Here is a 25,423-nt window from a genome sequence, read left to right as displayed (position 1 = left end):
AAACTCTTTATTCGGTTAGTGAGCATCACATCATGAGTTGAGCACCGACCTTGCACATATTCCATCACCTCCTCCTGGATTTCTCTTTTAGTTTCTGTCCGTCCCTTCTTAATTTCACTCACCTCTTCTTCCACTTCCTCTAATTTTTGTTTAACCTCTTTTATTTCTCGGTGCGTCTCCTCAAGTTCGTCCTCTAAGGCTACCGTGACCGTCTCTATGTGCATCCTCACCTGCCGGTCCTTTGTCTCCATTATCTCCGTCACCTCGTCCACCCTCATTGTCAGTTCCTCACGTACCATCTGACATTGCCTCTGTGTCGCTATTAAGTCTTCCTTGATGTCTCTTTGTGTCGCTTTTAACCCTCCTAGTACCGCAGTGTTCTTTTGAACCTGCTCCACTAGTTCTTTTTGTCCCTCCGTCAGCTGTTCCACCTCCTCCGTCAGATCTTCTATTCCCCCTTGTAACTAAGCCGTATTATTTCTCACCTCTTTCTCCATACGCTTCTCACCTCGCTTTACCTCCTCGCGTAGCCCCGAAACCTCCTCCCTCATCTCCTCCCTTTCTTTTGTAGATGCCGCCCTCATCTGTCCCAATTCATCCCTCTGAGCATCCAGTTTGGTTTCTACCCCGATTTTTACCTCCTCTATCTGCTCTCCCATTTGTTTAATTTCTCGGGCGGATTGCTCCCCTATCTCCCGCAATTTGTCCTCCATCCTATTTTCTAGCCCCATTAACCCATTTTTCATCCCCTCTATCTGATTCTCCTGGGCAGCCATTCTATTTTCCACCCCCGTTAACCCATGTTTCACCTCTTTTATCCCGTTGTCTAACCCCATAAAATTATTGTCTAACTTCCAAAATTTCTTGTCTAACCCCTCACCAGTACCCCTCGCTTCGTCCCTCATTACCCCCATTTGGTTTCCCATTACCCCCATTTGGCCCTCCAATCGCTCACCCTGAGCATCCATCCGGTTCCCCATTACCCCCATTTGCTCACCCTGAGCCTTAATTTGCTCACTCTGAGCATCCATAAGGGCCTTCATTTGGATCATAAAAAGGCCCCAATCCATCGGCGGTGCTGCCACGGTCACGGGCGTGGCAAAATTTGGTGCCGCTACACCCACGTGCGCGAGGACGCCATTTTGCGCGCCTGATACTCCCTCAACCGCCTCCTCATTGCTCCCCTCCATTTGATCCTGGGTTACTCCGAAACCCTCTATCTCTCCCACCGGCATCCCGTCGCCTTGACCAGCCATGGCGCGATTTCAAAATTCGGGTTTTGCTTTAAAACAAAACAAATTTCGTCCGCTCCAAATTTTGACCAAATTTTTTCTAGATGTTTAAAAAAAAAAAATTTGGTTCGGGCCCCGAATCTCACTCCCAGACACCAATTGTTACGGGTCGCGGACAGATGTTATATTGACCGAGCGGTGGTGTATTACCGCGACCTAACAGGATCCCCGACTCACCCGATTCCACCCAAACGTTGGCCGGAATTGGCCTAGCTTATACAGACTTAATTAACCCAGGACAGAACAAACAGAACAACTCACGTACACAAGAAGGATGGAAAGGCAGGAGGTGGAAAGGCAGGAGGTGGATGGCTGGAGGGAGAGGGAGGTCCAAGGGGGTCCCGCAGCACAACCGGCGCGTTTAGCAGCCGCCGTTCAGGCCCCACGCTGCTGTTTTGGCTGCTATGGCCTCCGCTGCGTTCCCAGGACTAGTCTGACGCGTCTGGTCCAAACCCTCAACTCTTTCTTGGTTCACTCACTCCTCACCACCGACTCCTCACCGCAACCAACGCAACCACTGACCGCCACCACCGACTCCTCACCGCAACCAACTGACCACCGACTCCACTGACTGACTCTTCACGACTCTCTCTCTTGGGGACCAACTCTCTCTGGCAACCGACTCACTTGCTTCCTGCGTGCGCGCCTTTATAGCGCCTCCGGCGATTAAGCCGCCGGCCTTTTGGACACGCCCATCGGGGTGCTCACCTCGGCCCTGGTTGGTCGCGCGACCCTCTGGCTCCGCCCTTGATGACGACGGGCGGGCACGCCTTTCTTCTCCGACGAGAGCACAGGTTCAATGGCGGTTATTGGAGGGGAGGTAATTCGGCAATCGAGGCCCGGCAATGACGGAAGGGGGTGTAAAAGGAAATGGAGATTTTGGGGATGGGAAGGAAAGGGGATCTATTCTCTTTCACTGGTGCAATGGAGTACTTCAATTAATGGGAGACACAGCCTTACTCTAAAACACAGAATAAGAGATAACTATCAACAGGGGTATTCTATTACTTGGCTGATGTGTATGCTTGTGGACTAATTATGGGATGCCCTTTCACCTTTACACAGCTCCGGAGGTAGGGGCGCAGAATAAACAATAGTAATAATAGTACAGCACACAATCAAAAAAATACAGTCCTCATCTCCGCAACAATATATATATATATATATATATATATATATATATATATTGTAACGGTTTTGAGAAGTGTGTAACGAATTTGAGAAGTGTAACGGTTTTTGAGAAGTGTAACAATTTTGGAGGAAGTGTAACGAATGTAAAAAGTATGGTTTTGTTATGTGTAACACCCTGTTAATGTAAATAATGGTCGCAGCCGTCCTCCTAGTTAATTCCATGAAACTTACACGCAGGTCACGATATATCTTTTTAAATAGTGTATTTCCTTATTCTATGTAGGCTAAATATGTGTTTCCCACTAGATTGACTTTGCATTGTATCAAACAAAATAAGCATAGGCCCTTGCAATTTCCCCAAACATCTCCGCTCTCCAAAGTTCCTTTAAAAAGGGTGCGAGTTGTGTTCAATCCCGCAAGCCGCCATTGCCCATGTGCTAATCTCGGAGAAGAAAGGCGTGTCTCCACCTCGGCATAGAGGGGAGGAGTGAGCCAACCCCACATGGCCAATCAGCACCGCGGTGAGCGACCCGGTAGGCGTGCCCTCGCAGCCGGCGGCTTGATTCCGCCCCGAGTTATAAAAGCGACTGTAAGGGACTGCTTTACCAGATGACCTGGGAGATGAGCGAAGAGGCGGCACCAAGAGGAGCGGTGAGATGCGAAACGCTCCAAGCCAAAGAGGAGAGGTACTCGGGAAGGAGACCAGCTTTGGAGAGACGCGCTGAAAGGAGGGAGACGGCTCCACCAGAAGAAGAGGAGCAGGTGTGCCGAACCAGCGCGTGACGTCTACAGCAGCGGATACGCGACGGAGGGTTTTCCCGCCAAAAACCGCGGGGACTTGAGAGCTGCTGCCTCCGACCCCGCCTCCCTCTCCAGCAATCCACCTCAAGCCCTACCTGTCTGCAATATTCCCCGAGTAAGTGTGAACGTCGTCTGTCCTACTCGTTGTCTTGGGGTTAAGTAAAATGAATAGTGTAAGTTAACGATTCGCTGTGTGATTGCTTCTTCCATCCATTGCTTGTGTGTGTATAATAAATCTGTTCTTCCTCCGTACTCTGTCTTCTTCTTCTCTTTTCATTCTCTTTCGGTCGCTTTAGAGGTTTCCCGATTGAATATCTGTGGGGCGATCTGGTCAACGTCGGGTGGAATCGGGCTAATCGGGGAGTAACTGTTCGGACGCGGTAATACCAACCGCTCGGTAAAATAACATCTAAAACCGCGTCTGCAACAATATATATATATATATATATATATATATATATATATATATATATATATATATATATATATATACAGTATATATATATATATATATATACATATATATATATATATATTTACATATACATTGTTACGGCCCGTGGGTTCAGGTTTACTATGAGGGGGTTAACCTCCATTCCCTCCCCAACTTACCGAGCCTGGGGCTGCCGTGCACGGAAGCCTCTCTTCAGTGAAAGACACATGAAAGCCCACTTGGAGTATGCAAAAAAGCACCTAAAGGACTCTCAGACTGTGAGAAACAAGATTCTGTGGTCTGATGAAACCAAGATTGAACTGTTTGGCTTCCGTCTGGCCACTCTGCCGTAAAACCCAGATCGGTGGAGTGTTGCAGTGATGGTTGTCCTTCTGGAAGTTTCTCCCATCTCCACATAGGATCTCTGGGGCTCAGCCAAATTGACCATCGGGTTCTTGGTCACCTCTCTTTCCAAGGCACTTCTCCCCCGATTGCTCAGTTTGGCCGGGCGGCCAGCTCTAGGAAGAGTCCTGGTTGTTCCAAACTTCTTCCATTTAAGAATTATGGAGGCCACTGTGCTCTTGGTAACCTTCAATGCAGCAGAATTTTTTTCTGTAGGCTTCCCCAGATCTGTGCCTCGACACAATCCTGTCTCTGAGCTCTGCAGGCAGTTCCTTTGACCTCATGGCTTGGTTTTTGTTCTGATATGCATTGTCATCTGTGAGACCTTATTTAGACAGGTGTGTGCCTTTCCACATCATGTCCAATCAATTGAATTTACCACAGGTGGACTCCAATCAAGGTGTATAAACATCTCAAAGATGATCAAGAGAAATGGGAGGCACCTGAGCTAAATTTCAAGTGTCATCGCAAAGGGTATGAATACTTATGTCAATGTGATATTTCAGTTTTTTCTTTTTAATAAATTTGCAAAACCTTCTAAAATCCTGTTTTCTCTTTGTCATTATGGGGTATTGAGTGTAGATTGATGAGGGAAAAAATGAATTTAAAAACGAGGCGAAAACTCTGCCCCCCAACGACTCGTAAAGAGGAGGCCACACCCTGGCCTTCGTGATTGGTGGAGGTGCAATGGGATGATTGAGTAGTGCTCGGTGATTGGACAGAGTGTGACGTCATTGTGGAACATTCGAGAGCTGGAGGAAGAGAACGCGCTCTCGCCATCTTGATCTCTCTTGTCCCGGGTTTGGTTGTGGGCGGTCGCAGTCTTCTCTTCTGGTCCTGGTCTTGATCGCGGCGGTCGCTTGGTTGTTTTGTGTGGGAGGACCATGGGCGCTCGTCTCTGTGTGCTGAAGAGACCATCACAGCCGTATTAGTAAGGAAGGATCCTGCCTGCTTGCCTCACCCCGACAGCTAGCAGCGGGCGCGATGCTGCAGCATCCTGTGCATTTCACCCGTAGTGGTTCGAGGCGACGACCAGCAAGCCTTACCAGCCATTTGGGGACGCAAAGCCGAGTGCCGGCCAATTACCAAAACAGTATTTATTTTCTTTCATTATCTTTTCCCCTTATTTGTATACGAGTCTGAGCGGAGACGTCTGAATTAGGAATTTTAGTTTTTACCTCACCTTTCATTGTTATTTGCCTTTATTTTCATTAAAACATTTTTTGTTGAATATTACTTTTCTTGTATTGTGGATATTGCTGGCCCGTCTTTGTGTTTGTGGGTTCGGATAACCCCTGCATTTGTTCCCGATTAGATAAGGCTTGGGCCTTCCCGCGTGCACCAAAGACAATCCCGCCAAGGTTCGGAGAATGCCTCGGAGTTTAACCTCGTTTCGGCCATTCGTCCTCTTGGGGTCTTAACCCCAGGGATACGACAATATGTATTGTTGCGGATCTTGGGTTCATCGACGTACTAAGGGGGGATTAAGCCCTGCTCCCCCCTCGAACTCCGAGTCCATGAGGCCGCCACCCACACTACACTCGTGGTGGATGGATTGCTAAGCAATTCCAGCCGCTGAGCCCGCAGCTACGCGCCCCCATTGGTCGCCTGGGGTCACGTGTCGTCACAGCCCCTTATTGGTCACCCTTGGCCACTCCCTTCAGCTCCCATTGGCTGTTCGCTACTCACCGGCCACGCCCTCCAGCTCCTCCCTCTGGCCTGCAAGGCCTGGCCTAGGCCCATGACAAAGCACTTTTAGGCTGCAATGAGGCCTACCATTACCCTGCCTGCCTCAACACATACTAACACTGGGAAGGAGACTATACTTCACATTTAATAAGAAATAACTAACTAAGCGAGGCTACATGTTTACATGTTGTGGTGTAACTAACTATGGGGGGGCTGGGGGGTGGGGTTGCCTTTATTTACAAAACCGCAACAGTATATATATATATATATATATATATATATATATATATATATATATATATATATATATATATATATATATATATATATATATGGTTAAGATCATCATCGTATGTGTAATGCATGATAGAACTCTTATGAGTCTTACCTGACAGAAGAAAACAAACAAACAAGAAAGATGTTGTGCGGAGCATGATACTTGCAAAATCCACCCTCACACCCTAAAAGAAAAGTTGCCAGGGAGACATCAAATTGTCCATTTCATTAAGATAAAAATTGACGATCTTAATCATAGATAGGATTAATTGATTGAAAATTTATGATTTTAGAAGTTTGACCTTGAGTTGACTTTTGACCCCAAAAGTAGTTCGTTTTCCAATTCCGTGATGCATTATGCAATTGCTCTTTAATTTTCAGGTTAATCGGATGAAAATTGATTATTTTTTTTAATGAAAATTGATGATTTTAGAGGTTTGACCTTGAGTTGACTTTTGACCCCAAAAGTAGTTCGTTTTCCAATTCCGTGATGCATTATGCAATTGCTCTTTAATTTTCAGGTTAATCGGATGAAAATTGATTATTTTTTTTAATGAAAATTGATGATTTTAGAGGTTTGACCTCAAAATAGTTGCTTTCCCGATACAGTGACTCAATAAGAAAATGCTGTTCAACTATCAAGTCAATCGGATGAAAATTGACAATTTTAGAAATTCGACCTCAAGATGACCTTTGACCGTAAAATCAATAGGCTTCATCCTTATGACCAACTTTACTATTTGATGAAGTTTCGTGGAGATTGGTGAAGATTCTTGTGCGTGCATGTACTGTACAGGTGTGCAACAGGAGAGGCATGGCAAGAAATAATGCTGGCTTGCAAACCTCCACAGCCGTGTCACCCAGAAGCTGGTGTTGCCTCCGATGGCTGTGGCTCAAAGTTCGCAGTCATCTATTTTGTGTCCTTCTTCATGTTCTGTGTCTTCCTGGTAAGCAAATCATCTTGGCACTCGGTACGTCATTATTGTGGCATTGAAGCATAACAATAAAATCGAGATATTGTAAAGTTAAAAGATTAAATTTCATGTCGAAAAATAAAGAGCTTATGTATAATATTTGGGGAAGGGACGAAAGGATGTAGGAGGAAGGATGGAGGTGGAATTCCTTCGGCTTATGATACACTGATACAACACAACACTTAACTGAAGCAAACAGACTTCCACTCTCACAGCACCCTCAATGATAGCTCCATCCTCTTTACTTCCAAAACACCAGAAAGAAAGATTTTTTTCTTGTCTGAGTCATTAGTCCAGGACCCTGACATAATTCATCATTTCAGTCCTTTACTCTCAGGGCAACTGATGCCAGGGCGGGTCAATTGTGACGATTATGTACATCCACATGTGGTATCCAAGAGGAATTACTCAATTATATATCTGGAATGAATATAATATGTGCTCACAGGATAGGTTCGAGCTGTGCACAGTGACCTTTAGTTTCGTGAAGATTGGTGAACGGTTTGGTCTGGGTTTGAATCCCGACCCAGCTCGAAACTGCCATCCTGTTGCGTCACAGGTAGGGTGATTCACCGATGTGTGTGCTGCCGTCCCTCGGATGGATGTTCAATGGGCGTTCCGTCTTCCAGCATTCGTTGGAGGACGTTAAATATCTCACGGTGTCCTTCGCGAAGAGTAGGCAAGCTATCACCGGCACCCTGAACAAATTACAAATTCCTGCCATAGCTACTGCTGGGAAGGCAATGGCAAACCACCCAATATAAGCCTCGCCAAGAAACTGCTTTGGTAGCACTGATGCTCTCGAACACAGTATGGTTCATCAGAATCAGAATCTCATCTCACATGCTCTTGCCTCACATGAAATTGAATATTTTAAATGTCCTTCAAACAAGAAAATGATGAAAAACACCTCTGTTACAGAAAATCATTAAAAAACTAGAACGGCACTCTTCGACGTCGACTGATATGCCTCTGCCCACATTATTACATCATTATAATACTTGTATCAAGTTTGATTTAAATCCATTCAGCTGTGCCCAAGTTAGCACATTTTTACCTGACATAACCTCTGACCTCTGACCTTTGACGTATTGACCCCAAAATTTAATCAGTTCATGTTTACATCATTATACATACCCGTACTAAATTTTAATTGTAATCCCTTCAGCTGTTCACAGGTTCTCACATTTTTACCTGACATGACTTCTGACCTTTGGCCTTTGACCTCAGGACCCCCAAAATATATTCAGTTAATCTTTACATCATTATACATATCTGTACCAAGTTTGAATTAGATCCCTTTAGCTATTCTCAAGTTATAGACCTATTACAGAGTTGACCTTTGACCCCAAAATCTAATCACTTATTTTTTACAATATTATACATACCTGTACCAAGTTTGAATTAGATCGCTTCAGCCGTTCTCAAATTATAGACCTATTGCAGATTTGACCTTTGACCCCAAAATCGAATAGGTTAATCTTTACATCATTATACATACCTATACTAAGTTTGAATTGGATCACTTCAGCCGTTCTCAAGTTATATACCTATTACAGATTTGACCTTTGACCCCAAAATCTAATAAGTTAATCATTACATCATTATACATACCTGTACTGTTTGAATTGGATCACTTCAGCCGTTCTCAAGTTATAGACCTATTGCAGATTTGACCTTTGACCCCAAAATCTAATAAGTTAATTTTTACATCATTATACATAACTGTACTAAGTTTGAATTAGATCACTTCAGCCATTCTCAAGTTATAGACCTATTACAGACTTTGACCTTTGACCTCTTGACTTGGAAATCTAATCAATTCATCTTTACATCATTATACATAAGTGTACCAAATTTTGTCAGATTCCCATCTCTGGTTCACAAGTTATCGCGGTAACAGTATTTTTTTTACCTAACATGACCTCTGACCTTTGTCCTTTGACCTCATGAGCCCAAAATCGAATCAGTTTATCGTTACTTCATTATACCTACCTGCACCAAGTTTGACTAAGATCCCTTTTGCCGTTCTCAATTTATCGCGGTAACGAAAACCTATCACGGACGGACGGACGGACGGACGGACAACCGGACGGCCAACCTGAAAACATAATACCTCCAGCGACTTCGTCGGCAGAGGCATAAAATTATTAAAACTGCAAAGTTGTGGTTGTTTTGTTTAATATTATTTTGTGAGATGAAACTTATTTGCATGTCTCTCCGGCGTGCTTCCTTTCCACGTTCCACTTTTCCAGATAATCAACTTGTTTGTTGCTGTCATCATGGACAACTTTGACTTCCTCACACGGGATTGGTCAATACTGGGCCCACATCACTTAGAGGAGTTTGCTCGAGTTTGGGCAGAGTTTGACCCGCAGGCTACGTAAGTTTACTTTTCACATGCAGAATTGTGTACAGGTGTACAGGCGAGAAGCGTTCCTCGATGACCGTGCAACCTCAATGCATATCTCAATCCATTGAAGGAAGGTGTACAATGTACATTCAGCCTATATAAATAACTTTCTCAAATACCGTATTTTCCGGTGTATTAACCGCACTTTTTATCGGTAAAAATGTTAAAAGCTAGGGGTGCGGTTAATACACGGTCACAGTTAATACACAGGAAAATACGGTACTTGTTATCTTCTTTGATGTCCTACTGGAGAGGACACTGGATTGACCGAGCGATTGTGTTCAAATTTGGTCTATAGTCCAAGCTTTTGGAAACAAAGCTAGGTCAAGGAGGATGAACATGTTTCCTGTTATGTTCTCTATGAAACAGCACCCCCATCAAAAATCCTTCAAACATTGCAGGAAGAGCATTAAAAGCCATGATGAATATTATTCCCATTAATTATAAATAATTGGAGATAGCAAAGTAACTGCAGGACAGTTTGGTCAGTTCTACAAGGTAAGAGATGTCAAAGCACAAATGCTTCAAATAACAAGAAAGAGCAATCAGAGATTGCAAACCCTTGTCAGGATGTATTTTCAGTGGTTTTTAAGGCTTTTGTGTTAAAACAAATATGGCGGCCGAACCACGTGACATATGACATCATCATTAACAGATGTTATTCCCCACGGAGAGTTCTTTACAATGAGCCATGTCTCAATTTTTTCTATGCAGCACTTTCGGAGATATAGAGGTGCAAATGTTTTCGGTTTTTCCAAGATGGCGGCGGAACCACCTGACCGATGACGTCATTATTTTTTTCTCTCCACCAATTTATGCCTACATGACACTCAAGAAATTTCATCTTGATAGGATGAAGTTTTGTACTTGCCAAATTATGACATCATAATGGAGGCACCTATGACATCATCATTAACATATTTTTATTCCCCATGGAGGGTTCTTTACAATGAGTCATGTCTCAATTTTTTCTATTCAGCCCTTTCGGAGATATAGAGGTATTTTCCACATGGAGAGTGATTTCCAAGATGGCGGCCGAACCACGTGACCTATGACGTTATAATTATAATTAGAAAATTCTACAGGTGAAGTTGCACATATGGTGAAAATTTCCTGTCAATCAGACCAATGGTTTCAGAGAAAATCATATTTATTCTGTGCGGACAAACAGACAGACAAAGACTCAAATGCAATAGCCTCTCCTCAGGCGATGGTAACAAACACAATCGCAGGGAAAACTGTCTAGTCCTTAAGTCCTGTGACCCACACTATATGCTGTGTGTCTTTTGGACAGAGGTCGTATCAAGCATGTAGACCTGGTGGCCCTGCTACGGCACATTCAACCTCCGTTGGGCTTCGGCAAACTGTGTCCACGGCGACTTGCCTGTAAGGTACGCTCATCTACTTTACTTCATTCACCACCTTTAAAGGTACACTTACATTTACACATCCAATACAGCACACGTCCATTTTTATTTCAACTGCCTTTCCTCAGCTCACCTTGACGTGACTTTATATCACCACATCCCACTCTACCCACCAACAGAAACTGGTGTCCATGAACATGCCCCTGAACCACGACGGTACGGTGACGTACAATGCCACGCTCTTTGCGCTTGTGCGAACATCTCTCAAGATCAAGAGAGAAGGTTAGATGCATCAAATAGGTTGTTACTACTAATCGAACTTTATTACCAAATGACTGAGCCATAGAATTAACAAAGTTGCTATTTTGATGTCGCCTGTAGGTAGAGCTCTGGTGCTCATATATTTATTACTAGCAGAACTACCTGGCTTCGCTCGGGAGGTTTCATGGGAATTTGGGTTATGAGTGGGTTCCCAACAGCCACTCGGATTTTTTATTCCAGGTTTACTCCTGTAGGCATTTGGCACCTTTATGGCGAGGTGCACCCGCCTTGACACGATACCGTCATTGAGTATTGTGACCTTTTTTTTAGAACTAAGAGCTTGCCAGACTCGCAGTCCAGCCACACTCTAATAGCACCACCACTGATGGTCCGCAACTGCTTATTAGTCATAGCTTATATCGCAATTGACCTGTATATCTACAAGACATTTTGGATAATTTAGCCCCACTTATGACGGGCAATTTCACTTCAGCACTTCAGTATAGACGATGTTGTGAGTCGTTGCAGTTGGAGTGTAAACAAAAAGATTGCAGGGACTTCCAACTCTGGAACAGCCTCCATATAGCTGACCATGAGAAAAGCAAGACTCTTCCAGATGCAATCCTGCCACTGTTAATGTTTGCCCTTGTGATTTGTTGATAGACATGGCGAAACTGACCCTGACAGGAAACTGAGGTCTCTTGAACTGAAAGGGTCGGTCAGATGGTCTGAGAGGAATGCGAGGAATGAAGACGTCCTCACCTTTGCCACTACCAGTGACAATAGTGGCTTCAATAACATGGGGCATTGATTTCTTGACCACAAGTCTTGTGCCATTGCACAGTCGAGGCTGATCCAAATTGCGTAGCAGCATTATTGGTGTTCCTACTTTAAGTTCAAGCCAATGAGGAGGCAGACCAGGTGGTTCTAGCGAATTAAGAAATTCAGTGGGGTAATTTACAACTTCAGATTGATCAACAACAGTGTCAACAGATTTGTATGTACGTGAGTCTCCAGGTATTGCTTGCAAGAGTTGCTCGTTTACTGCATTGACTGGTGTTTTTTGGTGCCAGAATTGCCCTCTCGCACAACCATTTGTGATTTTGAAAATGGTGCTGTAAGATTGGGAACATGTTATGTGATTTGGTGATAAGGTCCATTAATTTCACCACTTTGAGACGGGATTCTCTGGCAGTGAGGTCATGTCTGTGAAAACGTGTTTGTCCGGGAAATAGCTCATCCTGGATTTCTTTCCATGTTGGATTGCAAGTAAATGTGATAAAGAGATCAGGTCGCCCATAAATGCGGACATATGTCATTGCATCTTGAGTTCTTTCATGCTATTATATGGGGCTGCCTGTAAAGCTTGATGGCAGGATGCAGAGTTGGCCAAGCTCTCCTCCAGCCACATCATTGTTCATTCCGTCTCGCAAGTGTATGTCGGAGTCAGATCTTAATTCTTTTTGGTGGATCCTGATGTAACGCAACCTCTCTGCTTCAATCTTTGCATACATGTCCACAGCGAATTGATGGAAGAGGTTCTGACTTCGATGAAGTTGGTTAAAGGAATTGCCACGAACCATAAAGCGATGAGCATAGAAGTCCATGCAAGAGACAGTTTTTGTTGAGTTTGTCCCAGCCTGTGCAATATTAAAGTGGTAGCCATCTTCTCCATTCACCAAGAGCAAAGGGTACTGGAGGGCATCGTAAGACCTTTGAGTTTCACTGATGAAGTTGCGGTTGTTGTCACGACATTTGAGGACAATGTCTCTTCTGCCATATTCTTGGCCAGTCATAATGACAGCCACCTCATTACGTTCTGGAGCATTGAATTGGCGTGCATGCTCACCGGATAGTCTTTGGTCAGCATCAATGATCATCTGAAATTCCAGGGTAGGAGCATTCTCAAGGGCATATTTAAAACTTTCGACATTGCTGTTACTTGAATGAAGCATTTCTTGCAGCTTCAAAATTAAATCAAATCTTGTACCCTGGTTGCTCTTCTATCTACTCTGGGCCTGTTGTTGAAGATCTCCAACAAAGTATATCTGCAAATACCGAGGCTGTTCATTTGGTAGAGGCTGGAGGGATCCTATCCTGTGGTAAATCTGTCCCTGAACATTGAATGTTGGCATGAATCCTCCCTCTGTGATGACATTGGCGCCGAATGACGTAATTTGAAAGGCACAATTGTATTTCCGAATATTCTGAAGGAAATGTTTTGGACTCTGGAGTGGTGCTAAGAAGAAGATCCTTAAGTGGCTCAGGTGGTTCCGGAAGCATAGTCAGCTGAACTTTGCCATTAGTGCAACACATGCCCGGTGTTTCTTTATCAAACTTTTTGGCACTACACTTGTCACAAATCTTAGACATGGAACCAATGGTCACTAATTCGTGTGATGCATAATCATGGCTTGGATCACAGTTGAAAGCACCTTGGTACCACTGTTGCGTAGTGAATGGTCGAGATCTTACCTCAGCATGACTTGTCCTATCTCTTTGACGCCTTGTCTGACGTTCATCTGGAGTTTCCTCCTGCCGTCGAGTTGACTGTCGGAAGACCTGTTCTTGGAAGCGAGACTGCCTCTGTTCTAGTGCTTCCTGCTGCCTTTCAGCTCTTCGTCTAGCAGCGTTTTCTTGGAGTCGTGACTGTCTTTCCTCGAGTGTCTCTTGGTCTATAAGAGCTGATCGCCTGCGTGCCAGGGTTTGAAGTTCTTGCTGATGTTCCGCATCTGTCCGTGCTTCTTTTCGTGTCTGCATATGGAGGGCTGCAGTGGCGGATCTAGGATTTTCTGCAGGGGGGTGACTTCCTCGAGGCCCCAATGGGGCCGAGCCCGCTAGGGGGGGCCGGGGGGGGGCATGGAAATTTTCAATTTTGCTTGTTCTGACATGCAATTTCCTGCATTCTGTGAAACAAATCTGCCTCACTGTTGGACTCCTAGAGTATGACGTTTTAGGTAGGGATTTTAATTTTTCATCAATGAGTTAAATTTTCGTAAAATAGGAAGAAATAAGATTGACCAAAACAGTGACCCGGTATCGGGATGAAGAATTTATTCCGACTATCAGTAATCGCTGGCCAACTTACAATATTACTTGACTGATCAGAAACAATGAACATGAATGTGAGCAGTATCAAACATGATAAATGTGACTCTGTCACCGGCATTTTCGTGCATAGAATTAATCACCATCACGGTCATCAAACAACGACGATGCCATCATTCGACGAGGGTGTAGATCCATGTATCGTTTGCAGATGTCCGCCTTTGAGATTGGCACCTCGTGGCCGTGCATAGCGATTACTGCCAAGTCGCTCAGCTTCTCCGTTGCCATCGTATTTCGGAGCCAGTTGTGGATACGCCTTAACCACGAGAACGACCTCTCTGCCTCCACGCTTCCCACTGGCAGCACAGCTAGAATCTTCAGTAGTTCTCGTAGGTTGGGAAAGAAGGTGGCGTCAGCATGGAAGGTCAAAAGGCTGGTTACTGAGCTTGCGGAGATAGGCAACTGCCGCTTCCAGTAATTCATCCACCTCTGCAGCTCACTTTGAAAGGCTGATGGGAGCGGCATGACGTGGTTCCACTTCACCAGAAGGCATTGACCCAGCTCCTTCACTTCGGCAGTGCTCTGTTTCACGATTACCTCAGGAATGAGAGCACAAAGCTCACAATGCGCCCTTTTATCCTGACTGAACCGAGATTTCATCTCACTACATATCACGTCAAGGAATGGTATCGCTACAGTCCTCTTCCAATATTCGGCTACGGACTCAGATGGGCAGTTTTTTCGTTGTGTTTGTCGACCGCATACTCTTGGCCGTTGCTCAGTAGACCCAACTTTTTCAGCTACAGCTAGTACTTCCACGTACATATGCTGAAACCACTCGTCGATCCCTTTTCGGATGTCCACATACGAAAGGTTTACCTCTTCGATCTTCTGAAACCCGAAGTACACCTCCATCAGTCTACCTTGTAGCGATGTAACCAGTGGTCGCATAGGTTCCAGCAGTTCCTTTGCACACACGAAGTTGACAATATGGCCAAAGCTTGCCATCGTATGCCGTAGACCATTGGCTGCAGTCCTGGTATTTGTGTCCCAGCTCCATTCTTCATTGTGCGGATAGAATCTCTCATCAGTTGTGGGTTGACATATTTCATCGAGAGTGACGACAATGTATTCGTACAGCTCGAAGATTGTTTCGAAGGCGGTATGCCTTTCGATCCATCTCGTCTTGCACAGGTTTTTTAGCTTGACCTTCTTTGCATCTGGAGACAGGGCATGGATAATGACCTCCAAAAACCTCTGTCGCTTCGGTGAATTGTCAAAAAAGCTGAACAACTCTCGGCAATTATCCATCATATTTACAATGGATGGGATTTTGCAAGCATGGCAGATAACAAGATTGAGTCCATGCAGACAACAACCTTGATAATCCGCATCCGGCGCAAGCTTGGAAATTTCAGCTTGAACACCCTTCTTGTCGGAGCTCATTGACGCAGTTGTGTCGTATGCCTGACCCTTACAATCAGCAATGCTGATCTTATTTCTCTCAAGGCTTTTTTGAATTGCCTTGGCTCCACCAAGCAAGTCCTGTCCTGTCCTGTCCTGTCCAGTCGTACGTTCAAGGTCGCATATGTCTATCAGCACTTCACGCTTTTTCGGTTTGGATGGATCAGCAAGGAAGTCGAGTAGGCGAATGCATACTGACAAAACCTCACGGCCTTGTGATGTTGTTTCATCCGCGATGATTGCAAAGTGAGGGTGTTTTTCAAGGCATTTTCGAAAGTAGTCACGGAACAAGTCGGCAGCTACATTGATCAACTCAGTCTGAACTGATAGACGAATGATAGCTATAAAGTTCCCTTCGTTGGCTACGGGTGCCTGAGCGAAATCCACCTTGTCGTCCCTATGCCCACGTAAAGCGATCTGCTGTGTGGCACATAGCATCACCACGTCGACGATATATGGTAGTATCTGTTCGTTTCTTTTGACATTTTGCATCGCCATTTGATTGATCTGTACGTCAATGCGACCCTCGACGTTTGCTATCTGAGCTCAGATAATACCTGCCCGTTCGATGCATATCTTGTGGTATTTCTTATCCTCGTGTCCACTCAGTGATTCCTTGGATTTGTTGTTTCTGAATGGCGTTTTAACAAAGACCCCAAGAGTTTCCTTTTCACGGTCACTCAAAAACAGTAAGCACGGTAAACACCAACCGCCTCTATGGTTGACGTGCGCACTGTATGCAAGCCATTTGTGGTGATCAAGCCATTTCCATTGGAATGTCAGGTACCGCCTTTTCGACTCGCAATATTGGGAATCCAGGGCATCAGATGTTGAAGGTTTCCAGCAATTGTCTATGAACCGAATCTTATCCGAGTCACTTAATGTTGATGATCCACGAATTACTTGTCCGACGTCATACGGCGAGACAGACACTTCAACTGTCGAGGATGCCACAGCGACGGCTGCCGCTGTACCATCAGAAGAAATAGAATTCGCAACAACACCATGCTGAGGTTGAAGTTCTCTTGGAGCTATCGGTTCTGTGTGTTCTGCCGTTGGCTCCGTGACCATATCAATCGCCTCAGGAGCTTCAGACGTTGTCGTACCTTCGCTGGAACTAGGCTTTTTAATGAAAGCGTCCAGGGTTCCTTGGCGACGTGTTTTCTTCCTTGGGTTGTCCATTTTTCAAACGCACACAAATCTGAAATAAATTGATAATCAAGTTGAATAACTCCAATAAAGATGAAACTTATGGCTATACAGAACGCCTATTCCCAAACAGTAGGATATGATCGACTAGGCCTAGGCCTAGTCAGGCCCCAGCGGTTTATCCTACACCTCGGCAGCATTAATCTAACTAGGGCCTACCTCCTGCTAATTAGAGCTTATCTTCAACCATAACGAACACTAAATTAATAGATTGTAGCGGTTACCGCTGGGTATACACAATCGCCTTGCACCTGCCGAGGACGCGGCCAGGGAGCGATCACCATGCCGGGCTCGCCCAGGCCGCCCGGACAGGCCCAGACGCGCCTCTCCCGGGCATGTCCGGACCCGCCTTTCCCGGGCTCGCCCGGGCACGCCCGGTCTCGTCTTTCCCGGGCATGCCCAGACTCACCTTTCCAGGGGTCGCCCAGGACGCCCGGGCACGCCCAGTCTCGCCTTTCCAGGGCTCGCCCAGAACGCCCGGGCATGCCCGCTCTCGCCTTTCCAGGGCTCGCCCAGGACGCCCGGGCACGTCCAGACTCGCCTTTCCAGGGCTCGCCCAGGACGCCCGGGCACGCCCAGCCTCGCCTTTCCAGGGCTCGCACGGGCACGCCCGGTCTCGCCTTTCCCGGGCAAACGTTCCGGCATGATGTGTATATAATGTTGCGGATATGGCATTTGGCCTCCATATCTGCTTGTAAATATTCCCCTATTTCCCCAATACTCCCCAACTATCCCCAATCCCCCATTCCCTAGTCCCATTGCCTGTAAATAACACTCTGTAGAACCGACCTTCCCCTTTTTCCCCCATTAAATGTCGTGCCCAGGTCCACCGCATCTCACGTAGACAACTTTCGGACATCTTGCTAGTTATTCTTAGTCTATGTCAGTTAAGGACTCGTTTCCATTAATTCTGACTCTTTGTTGCACCAGAATGTGATTGTATGGCACCAGTAGTGAGTTTAGGACCTCCCAATACCTCCCCCCAACCTCATCTCCGCATCCTCCCATCATCTCATGAAACAACAACAACAACAACTACAACAACAACTACAACAACAGAGGGGGGCGGCGCGGCGCGGGGAGTGTGCGTCCTCACTCCGGCTTGGTTAGCCGCCATTGCCCATGCGCTCCACGGGGTTACCACGAAGGGGCTGGCTGTCAGCTCCTCGTCAGGGGCGGAGCCCGGTAACCCCCCGCAGCCAGTGAGAAGCGGCGGGCCGATTCCATCTGGGGCGGAGCTAACGAGCCGAGGGCGTGTCACTCCCCGCCGGATATGCGCAGCCACTTACCGGACGTGAGGTCAGATGCGCCCCCAGCTTGGAAAGACAAGTCGCGACCTCCGAGCGCTGAGAGACCTCCCGCATCTCTGGACTGGACCGGGTCGATTCTGCCCTGAGCCAAGGTGCACCTTGAGCCATCGACTACCCGCCTTCCTTGCCATCAATCCCCGTGTGAGTCAGTTTTGTCCTGTTTATCTGTGGTCTGTCGGGGCTAATATAAGACCGTGTATAAGTGCCCACCTTACTATGCTGTACCTCTCATCCCTGTAATCTAAACGTTCCGAACTAATATAACCTCCTCCGGAGGTCTTGAGAACCGTACCTCTTGTGTCGTTGCCTTAATCCCAGCCGTTGTGTCCTTTTCCTTCATTGATTTAGCGTAGCGCGACTCGGCCAAGGTTCGAGTATAATCGGGTAACTTGTGCGAACACGGCGGCCATTCCGCTCGGCCCACCATAACATCAAAGTCGTGTCCGTAACAATATATTGCTGCCCGATAAACGGGCTTTTCAGAGTACCCGAGTTTGGTTTGTGCAATAAAGCAACTCGGACGAATTTCCGTCTTTTGTCGCGTCAATCCTTTCGACTCGCGTTGGAGCACAGCTCCTTCAAGATAATATTACCAGGCGATGTAGATGGATTCCATAGGCCCCTTGCAAAACGGAAATCTGAAAGACCAAAAAAAACAATTTCCTTTGTTTTAAAACATTGCTATTCCAAAAATAGGGAGGTGACTAGTCACCCCTGTCACCCACCCTGGATCCGCTCTAGGGCTGCAGGCGACTTTCCGAAATTTGGCCGCTTTTTGGGTGGCATCGTAGTCGGGAAAACTGTCGCTTTTCGTTTGATAATGGGAAGAGGTGGGGAAAACGCTCGTTTTTAATGGAAAACGTTCGCTTCACTTATAAAATAGGAATAAATCGGAGATTTTCGAAGGTAGGAATAAATCGGAATTTAAAAAAATAGGAATAAATCAGAGAAATAGGAATAATAATAATGGCAAAAACGTGGTGAAAACGTTCGCTATTAAAATGAATGTTGAAGTAACGCCACGGCCTATATAGGATTATTAGGAGGGGCGGAGACATTAGGGAGGCGGAGACTATTTAAATTGTCCAATAGAAAAAGGGTAAAAAAAATTGGACCCTTTTAGAAAGGTCAAATATTTTGTGGTCCCACCTTTTTGGGTTTGTTTTTTTGAGTTCGAGCAGAAGTTCGAGCAGAAATAGGAATAAATCAGAGAAATAGGAATAATAATAATGAAGAAACGTGGCTAAAACGTTCGCTATTAAAATGAAAGTTGAAGTAATGCCACGGCTGATATAGGATTATTAGGAGGGGCGGAGACCTTAGGGAGGCGGAGACTATTTAAATTGTCCAATAGAAAAAGGGTTAAAAAAAATTTGACCCATCTTGAAAGGTCAAATATTTCGTGGTCCCGCCTTTTTGGGTTTTTTTTTTAGTTTGAGCTCGGCGGGTGCGATTTCAGTAATTTTAAAGACTGCCATTGGATTCCCCATATCAAACTACCCCTAGTTGTGCACCATTAAGACCTCGAAGTAGGCGCATACGGATTTGTATACCTAACGACACCACAAACAGACATTGCCTTTTATTATATAGATTTTACCAAAAAACCTGCAGATTTTTTTTTTTTTTACGAACCTTCCCCATCTTTCTGTCTTCTACCGACTCCTCTCCGGTCTTGTTCCCCCAGCTCTGTCTGTGCTCTGTCCCCCAAATATTCCTACAGGTCGCATAAGATCTGCCAGCAACCCTCTGATGGTTAAACTGCCAAAATCTAGGCTCTCTGCTCACATTCACTCCTTCATTCCTCTTTTCTCCCGCCTCTGGAACAAAGTTCCACACTCTGTTCAATCCCTCTCCTCCCTCCAGGTCTTTAAACAGCTGTTCACCACCATCTCTCGTCTTCCCCCATCCAAAACCTTCCCCCAAATTCTCCTGTATTCGCCTGCTCCCTCTCTTTTCTGAGTCTTCTGACCCTCCCTATCTAATCCAGGAAGCACTGGTTTTTCCAGTAACTCCCACCTGGTTAAACTTCCACAATCCTGGCTGACTGCACACAACAACTTTTTTCAACATAATTAATACACAAAATCAACCACACCGAAGAACCTGCCAATATCCCTAACTTATTGTGAGTAGTGTATGTTGCTCACTCCGGTTTGTGTGCGTGTGTGTGTGTGTGTGTGTGTGTTTGTCTGTCCGCTCACTTATACTTGCCTACAGGTCAACCGATCTTCACGAAACTTCACCAAACGGTAGAGTTCGTGGTTCGACAAAATCCTACATATTTGAAGTCAAAAGGTCAAAAGGCCAACATTGAGACCAAAGGTCAACCACTTTTTTTTCGAATTTCTAAAAAGCCACAATTTTCATCTGATTGACTTGAAATTTGAATATGATTTACATATCAGCCAACTGTATTCAACCACATACTAATTTGCAGATGAACATGGGCCAAAAGGTCAACATAGGCCAAAAGGTCAACAACCTTTTCAAATTTCGAAAATCCTCAATTTTCATCCGATTGACTTGAAATTTGAATCGGATTAACATTTCAGCGAAAGGAATTTAACCACCAACTATTTTTGAGATCAGCATCAGCCAAAAGGTCAACATAGGGCAAAGGTCAACAACCATTTTGAATTTCTAAACTCCTAAATTTTCATCCAATTGACTTGAAATCTCAATGGGATTTGCAAATCAGCTTACTGAAACCAACCACCAACTATTTTTGAGGTCAATATAGGCCAAAAGGTTAACATAGGCCTAATTTCCGAAATTGTCAATTTTCATCTGATTAACTCAAAATGTGAAGACGATTATGCATATCCGGTCACTGAATTCAACCCACAAGTATTTTTGGGGTCAAAAGGATACTCTATGAGTGCTATTCTACTTTGTTCTCTTTTTCCAAGTGTCGCTCTATGAGTGATTTTTCATCTGTCTGTCTGTTTGTTTGTTTGTGAACAGGATATCCCAAAAAGTTGTGGTCGGATTCAGACGAAATTTGGTGGAGATGTTGGGTGTGTGACAAGGACGAAATAATTAGATTTTGTTGAAGATCCAGATCTGGATCCAATAATTAATTTTTAAGTGATGCTTCACCATTGAGTGATAGGGCAAAAACTATATATATAGCAGGATATCTCAAAAAGTTATGGACGGATTTGGACAAAACTTGGTGGGCAGGTTTGGTGTGTGTCCAGGAAGAATCGATTCAATTTTGGTGAAGATTCAAATCCAGATATAGGTTAGAGAATTTTAAAAAATTGATTCTTCACCATCGAGATACGGGGCCAAAACCGATACTCACGGTATCTCAAACAGTTATGGGAGGATTTGAACGAAACTTGGTGGACAAGTTGGATGTTTGACAAGGAAGAATTAAATCCACTTTGGTGAAGATCCAGATCCAGATGATATTTTTTTAATTTTCAAGAGATACTTCACCATTGAGAGATTGGGCCAAAAACAATTTATAGCACGATATTTCAAAAAGTTATGGAAGAGTTATGACGAAACTAGGTCGATGAGTTGGTTAAGTGACAAAACAAGCTTTTGGTTCAGGTCCGAATGCAGATCCGGCCTATCAATGGAATACAAAATGTAAACTGTTCAGTGTGGCGGAGGTATGCGCTCTACCGAGTTCTGTTCTAATATTTATTTGTTTTTGTTTTTCAGGGATGCAAATACCTTCTTATGTTTGTCAAAGACTTGGGAGATGTGTGAGAAGCATTTTGAGCAGAAATCATATCGATACCGTAATCAAGCACACCTGCATGTGTTTAATACATCTCCTAATTTACGTGCAGGTAATCTTGACCAAGTGAATGAGGAACTTCGGGCAATAATAAAGAAGATTTGGAAGACAACCAGCCTGTCGCTGTTAGACCAGGTGATCCCTCCTTCTGAAGGTGAGGATGATCTAAGAACGTTATTTCTTCTGATGTTGTATGTGGCTGCTGCAGCCGAATGTTTAAAATGTACATTTTTATGAGAGTACAGGTACAGCCAATCTGCTGAACATTCTGGACAGCCTAATAGGCGTGCATCGTTTTTAATAAATAAATAAATAATAAGATCCTGGCTTTAATCTTCAACTTGAAATTTCCAGTTGGATGCCCTCAATCCCTTTTTGTGTAGTATCAAATAGAGCTCAATCTGTGATGCATGAGTACTGATGAGGTACATGAGTACTTGAGGTTTCCTTTGAGGTCATATATATACTCATGTACGAGTACATTCAAATGGGGGAAAAGCACAAATGAAGGCACCACCAACTAGTATAGCTGCCTCTAGAAGGAAGGATGAGATCTGACATTTTGACTACCGAGCGGTCTTCATCATTGACTTGTACTGCAGGCACCATGTGCCAGGTATTATGTACTTCCCGAGGGGGATTAGGGGTGCATCACATGACTGCAATGTGTATATGGTGTGACCCCAACATCCCTTTCATCATAGTCCATGATGAACGTGTGTTGATGAAAATGACGGTTCTCACCATCAGCATCATTGAGTCACCTGATGCCTCCACCTTACCCCCTTAAAGAGTGCATAACATGCAATTCCCGTTGCTTGCAAAGTACTGAGTGTTGTCCCCCACCTTTATCCCCACCCTAAACTCTCCCACACTCTCCATATATTTCGACCTTTCCTCTCCATTTTGTCATCTCCTCTCCATGTTTTACATTTCTCAAGAAGTTATCAGAACAAGAAACCAGCCAAGGTTTCTTTTTTTTTTGACAAAAGGAAATTTTAATATTTTCCTTATTTGTAAAATGTACTTTTAATTGAAAGATAAAATACTGGTGCATTTCCACCTATTGTGAGCATCTCGTTGTAAGAACTTTATGGACACCCCCAAATGGATGTTTGTTTGAGGACCTTCTATATATATATATATATATATATATATATATATATATATGCAAACAGGGGAGCTATTCAACTGAGAAACAAGAAAATATGTGTGGAATAAGGGAGCAGGGTAGTGGGATGTGGGGAAATGGAGAGCAAATCGGAAAGTTGTGGAGGACATATAAATTCCATCTTTTTGCATACATAATATGTAGATAGCCCCTTGCATGCAATATGAAATAGGTGCGGTGCTAACGATGTGGATGTGTCTGCTCTTGCCAGATGATGAAGTAACTGTCGGGAAGCTTTATGCTACTTTCCTTATTCAAGATTACTATCGGAGGTTTAAGAAGCGTAAAGAGCAAGGGATGCTCGGTTTGGGCACCAAGAATGCACTGGAACTCGTGGTGAGTTGTAACCAAGTTAATAAACGATCAAAAAAGCTTAATTTAAAAAAGGGACATCACCTGTAGATCTTCTAGAAATGGCGATTCATACCCTTTTGTGGCGGACTTGCCTTCTAGTTGTCTCGTCTGATTTTCATTGCTGAACTATATACTGTCGTCCTGGTGCTTCAGAGGTTTCAGACATTTCATCAATGAGTGCACCGTCCTACAGAAGGATGTAAAGTTGAGTTAGGTCCACTAAGCATTTGATGGTGTACTGTATGTTAAACATCCCATGGTGTCTTTCACAAGAGCGGTCCATGACTGTTGGCACTGTTGGCCAAATTCCAAATTCTTACTCTAATCTGGAGCACACTCTTAAAAATAACATCCTCCAAACGAGGCATGGGGAACCTCCGGCATGCGGGCCAGATCCGGCCGTGTCGTGATATTTTGACAAGAACGTCTAACAACTCCATAAATCATAATGAATCCATCTCTGTGGTATTTCCCTTCTAGGCCGGTCTTCGGACTGTACAAGACACCAGCCCTTGCCTACGCCGTGCCATTTCAGGAAGCTTGTGGGATGGAGACCTCAAACTGAGCAACAATACCCTGTCCATCTCACCCTCCACCATTCCTGCTCATGTTGGTGGTAATAGCACCAGCTGGGAAAGATCATCGAGCACCACCCAGAGACCACTGCAACTACCTCTTATTGCTCATAACCTAAAATCTAAGCACACCATGATCTCCCCACCAGCTTGCGCATTATTAACTTATCACCCCTACAGTTTGAACCGATACACCAACCATGACCCATCTCTGGATTCACAGATGAAAGACTACCATTACTTTCCATCTCAGGTCATGGCTCTTGACCCTCCACCATACCAATCTACACCAAAATCTGGACCCCCAGCTTCCTCCCTCTGTTCCAGCAAAGTAAGCCTGCTGGCAATGCCCCTCATGCTGGACACATCGTCAGACCAAAGCCCCTTTCCTTCCACCAAAGTCACTTTACTGACTGCCAGTGACGGACATAGCCATGACGAAGAGGTTGATGATTACGAAAGTCACTCTGCTAGGCCCCAACTGGACGAGTACAATAAAGTTCCAAGTCTCGACTTTTACTGGCTTTATGACAGCTAATGGCCCAATAGAGATAAATCTGGATATCATTTCAGAAAGTTAATGAAAGGAGAGATAAAAACAAAACACTTTAGAAAAATGGCTTGAAAGGACCGAGGACTTTTTGAAAGGATTAATTCCTTCCTGTCTTCCTGACACTGCTTCAATCCCACTCTTCTGCCGAGGCCTTATATATATATGTTGTGGTACACCAGCACTAGGGTGGTCCAAAAAACATCGATCTCTCCGATTTTGATGCTCTACTGGATTATTGTTAGAAATGGTCTAAAACATTCACCCACCAAATATGTTCGCTCAATTCCATCTAGAAACTCATACACACTTCAATTGAAATATGGCGTTTTTCACCAAATTTGGCTAAATGAGAACAATCCAATAGCAACCTAGGTGGAAAAAGTACATGCACTATTGTACTCAGCCATTTTGTGGTTCATGACTTTTTGCATGCGCTTGCGCCTGTGAGTGTGAAATCATCATGGTCGAAACATGTTTGACAATGCTTGAAACATATTTGAAACATGTTCATACATGTCTGACTCATGTTTCGACCATGAGGACTTCACAGGGGTATGTACCATCAATGACATTATTTAGGAAAAAAATATTTCTAAAGTCTTTGTAAGTCATTAAAATTGACCAAAATGACAAATTTATATGTTGAGTGTGTATGAGTTTATAGATGACTCGGATGCAAAATATTTTTTGGGTGAATGATTTAGACCATTTCTAACAATAATCCAATAGAGCATCAAAATCCAGATAAAAAAGTGATTTTTTTGCATTTTTGGACCACCCTAACCAGCACCCTCTAAAGTCACCCCGCATCCCCACCTATGATATTATCTACCCCTTTTAACCCACCCTAACCCAACCCCCTTAATTGAGGTTTCCTCCCATCCTCTCTCCTCATGCCCTTACTTGTTGCCTCTACCTGTTGCAGCCCCAGGGTAGCAGACAA

General features: G+C 44.5%; 1 protein-coding gene across 1 annotated transcript in view; it reads left to right on the top strand.

The window, feature by feature from the left end:
* LOC137425952 (voltage-dependent L-type calcium channel subunit alpha-1D-like) overlaps nucleotides 1-24,465 on the top strand; it is a 136,290-nt gene extending 111,825 nt beyond the window's left edge. Inside the window, exons 33-39 of the mRNA XM_078775106.1 lie at nucleotides 6,821-6,971; nucleotides 9,254-9,381; nucleotides 10,706-10,802; nucleotides 10,958-11,060; nucleotides 21,880-21,981; nucleotides 23,210-23,334; nucleotides 23,833-24,465. Of these exons, the coding sequence (XP_078631232.1) occupies nucleotides 6,821-6,971; nucleotides 9,254-9,381; nucleotides 10,706-10,802; nucleotides 10,958-11,060; nucleotides 21,880-21,981; nucleotides 23,210-23,334; nucleotides 23,833-24,465 (1,339 nt within the window). The remainder of the gene's footprint in view (nucleotides 1-6,820; nucleotides 6,972-9,253; nucleotides 9,382-10,705; nucleotides 10,803-10,957; nucleotides 11,061-21,879; nucleotides 21,982-23,209; nucleotides 23,335-23,832) is intronic.
* Nucleotides 24,466-25,423: the final 958 nt, after the last annotated feature.

The sequence above is a fragment of the Myxine glutinosa genome, chromosome 4 (assembly GCF_964187855.1).
Source record: "Myxine glutinosa chromosome 4, kmMyxGlut1.1, whole genome shotgun sequence".
NCBI lineage: Eukaryota > Metazoa > Chordata > Myxini > Myxiniformes > Myxinidae > Myxine > Myxine glutinosa.
This window is presented reverse-complemented; position numbering and strand designations above follow the sequence as displayed.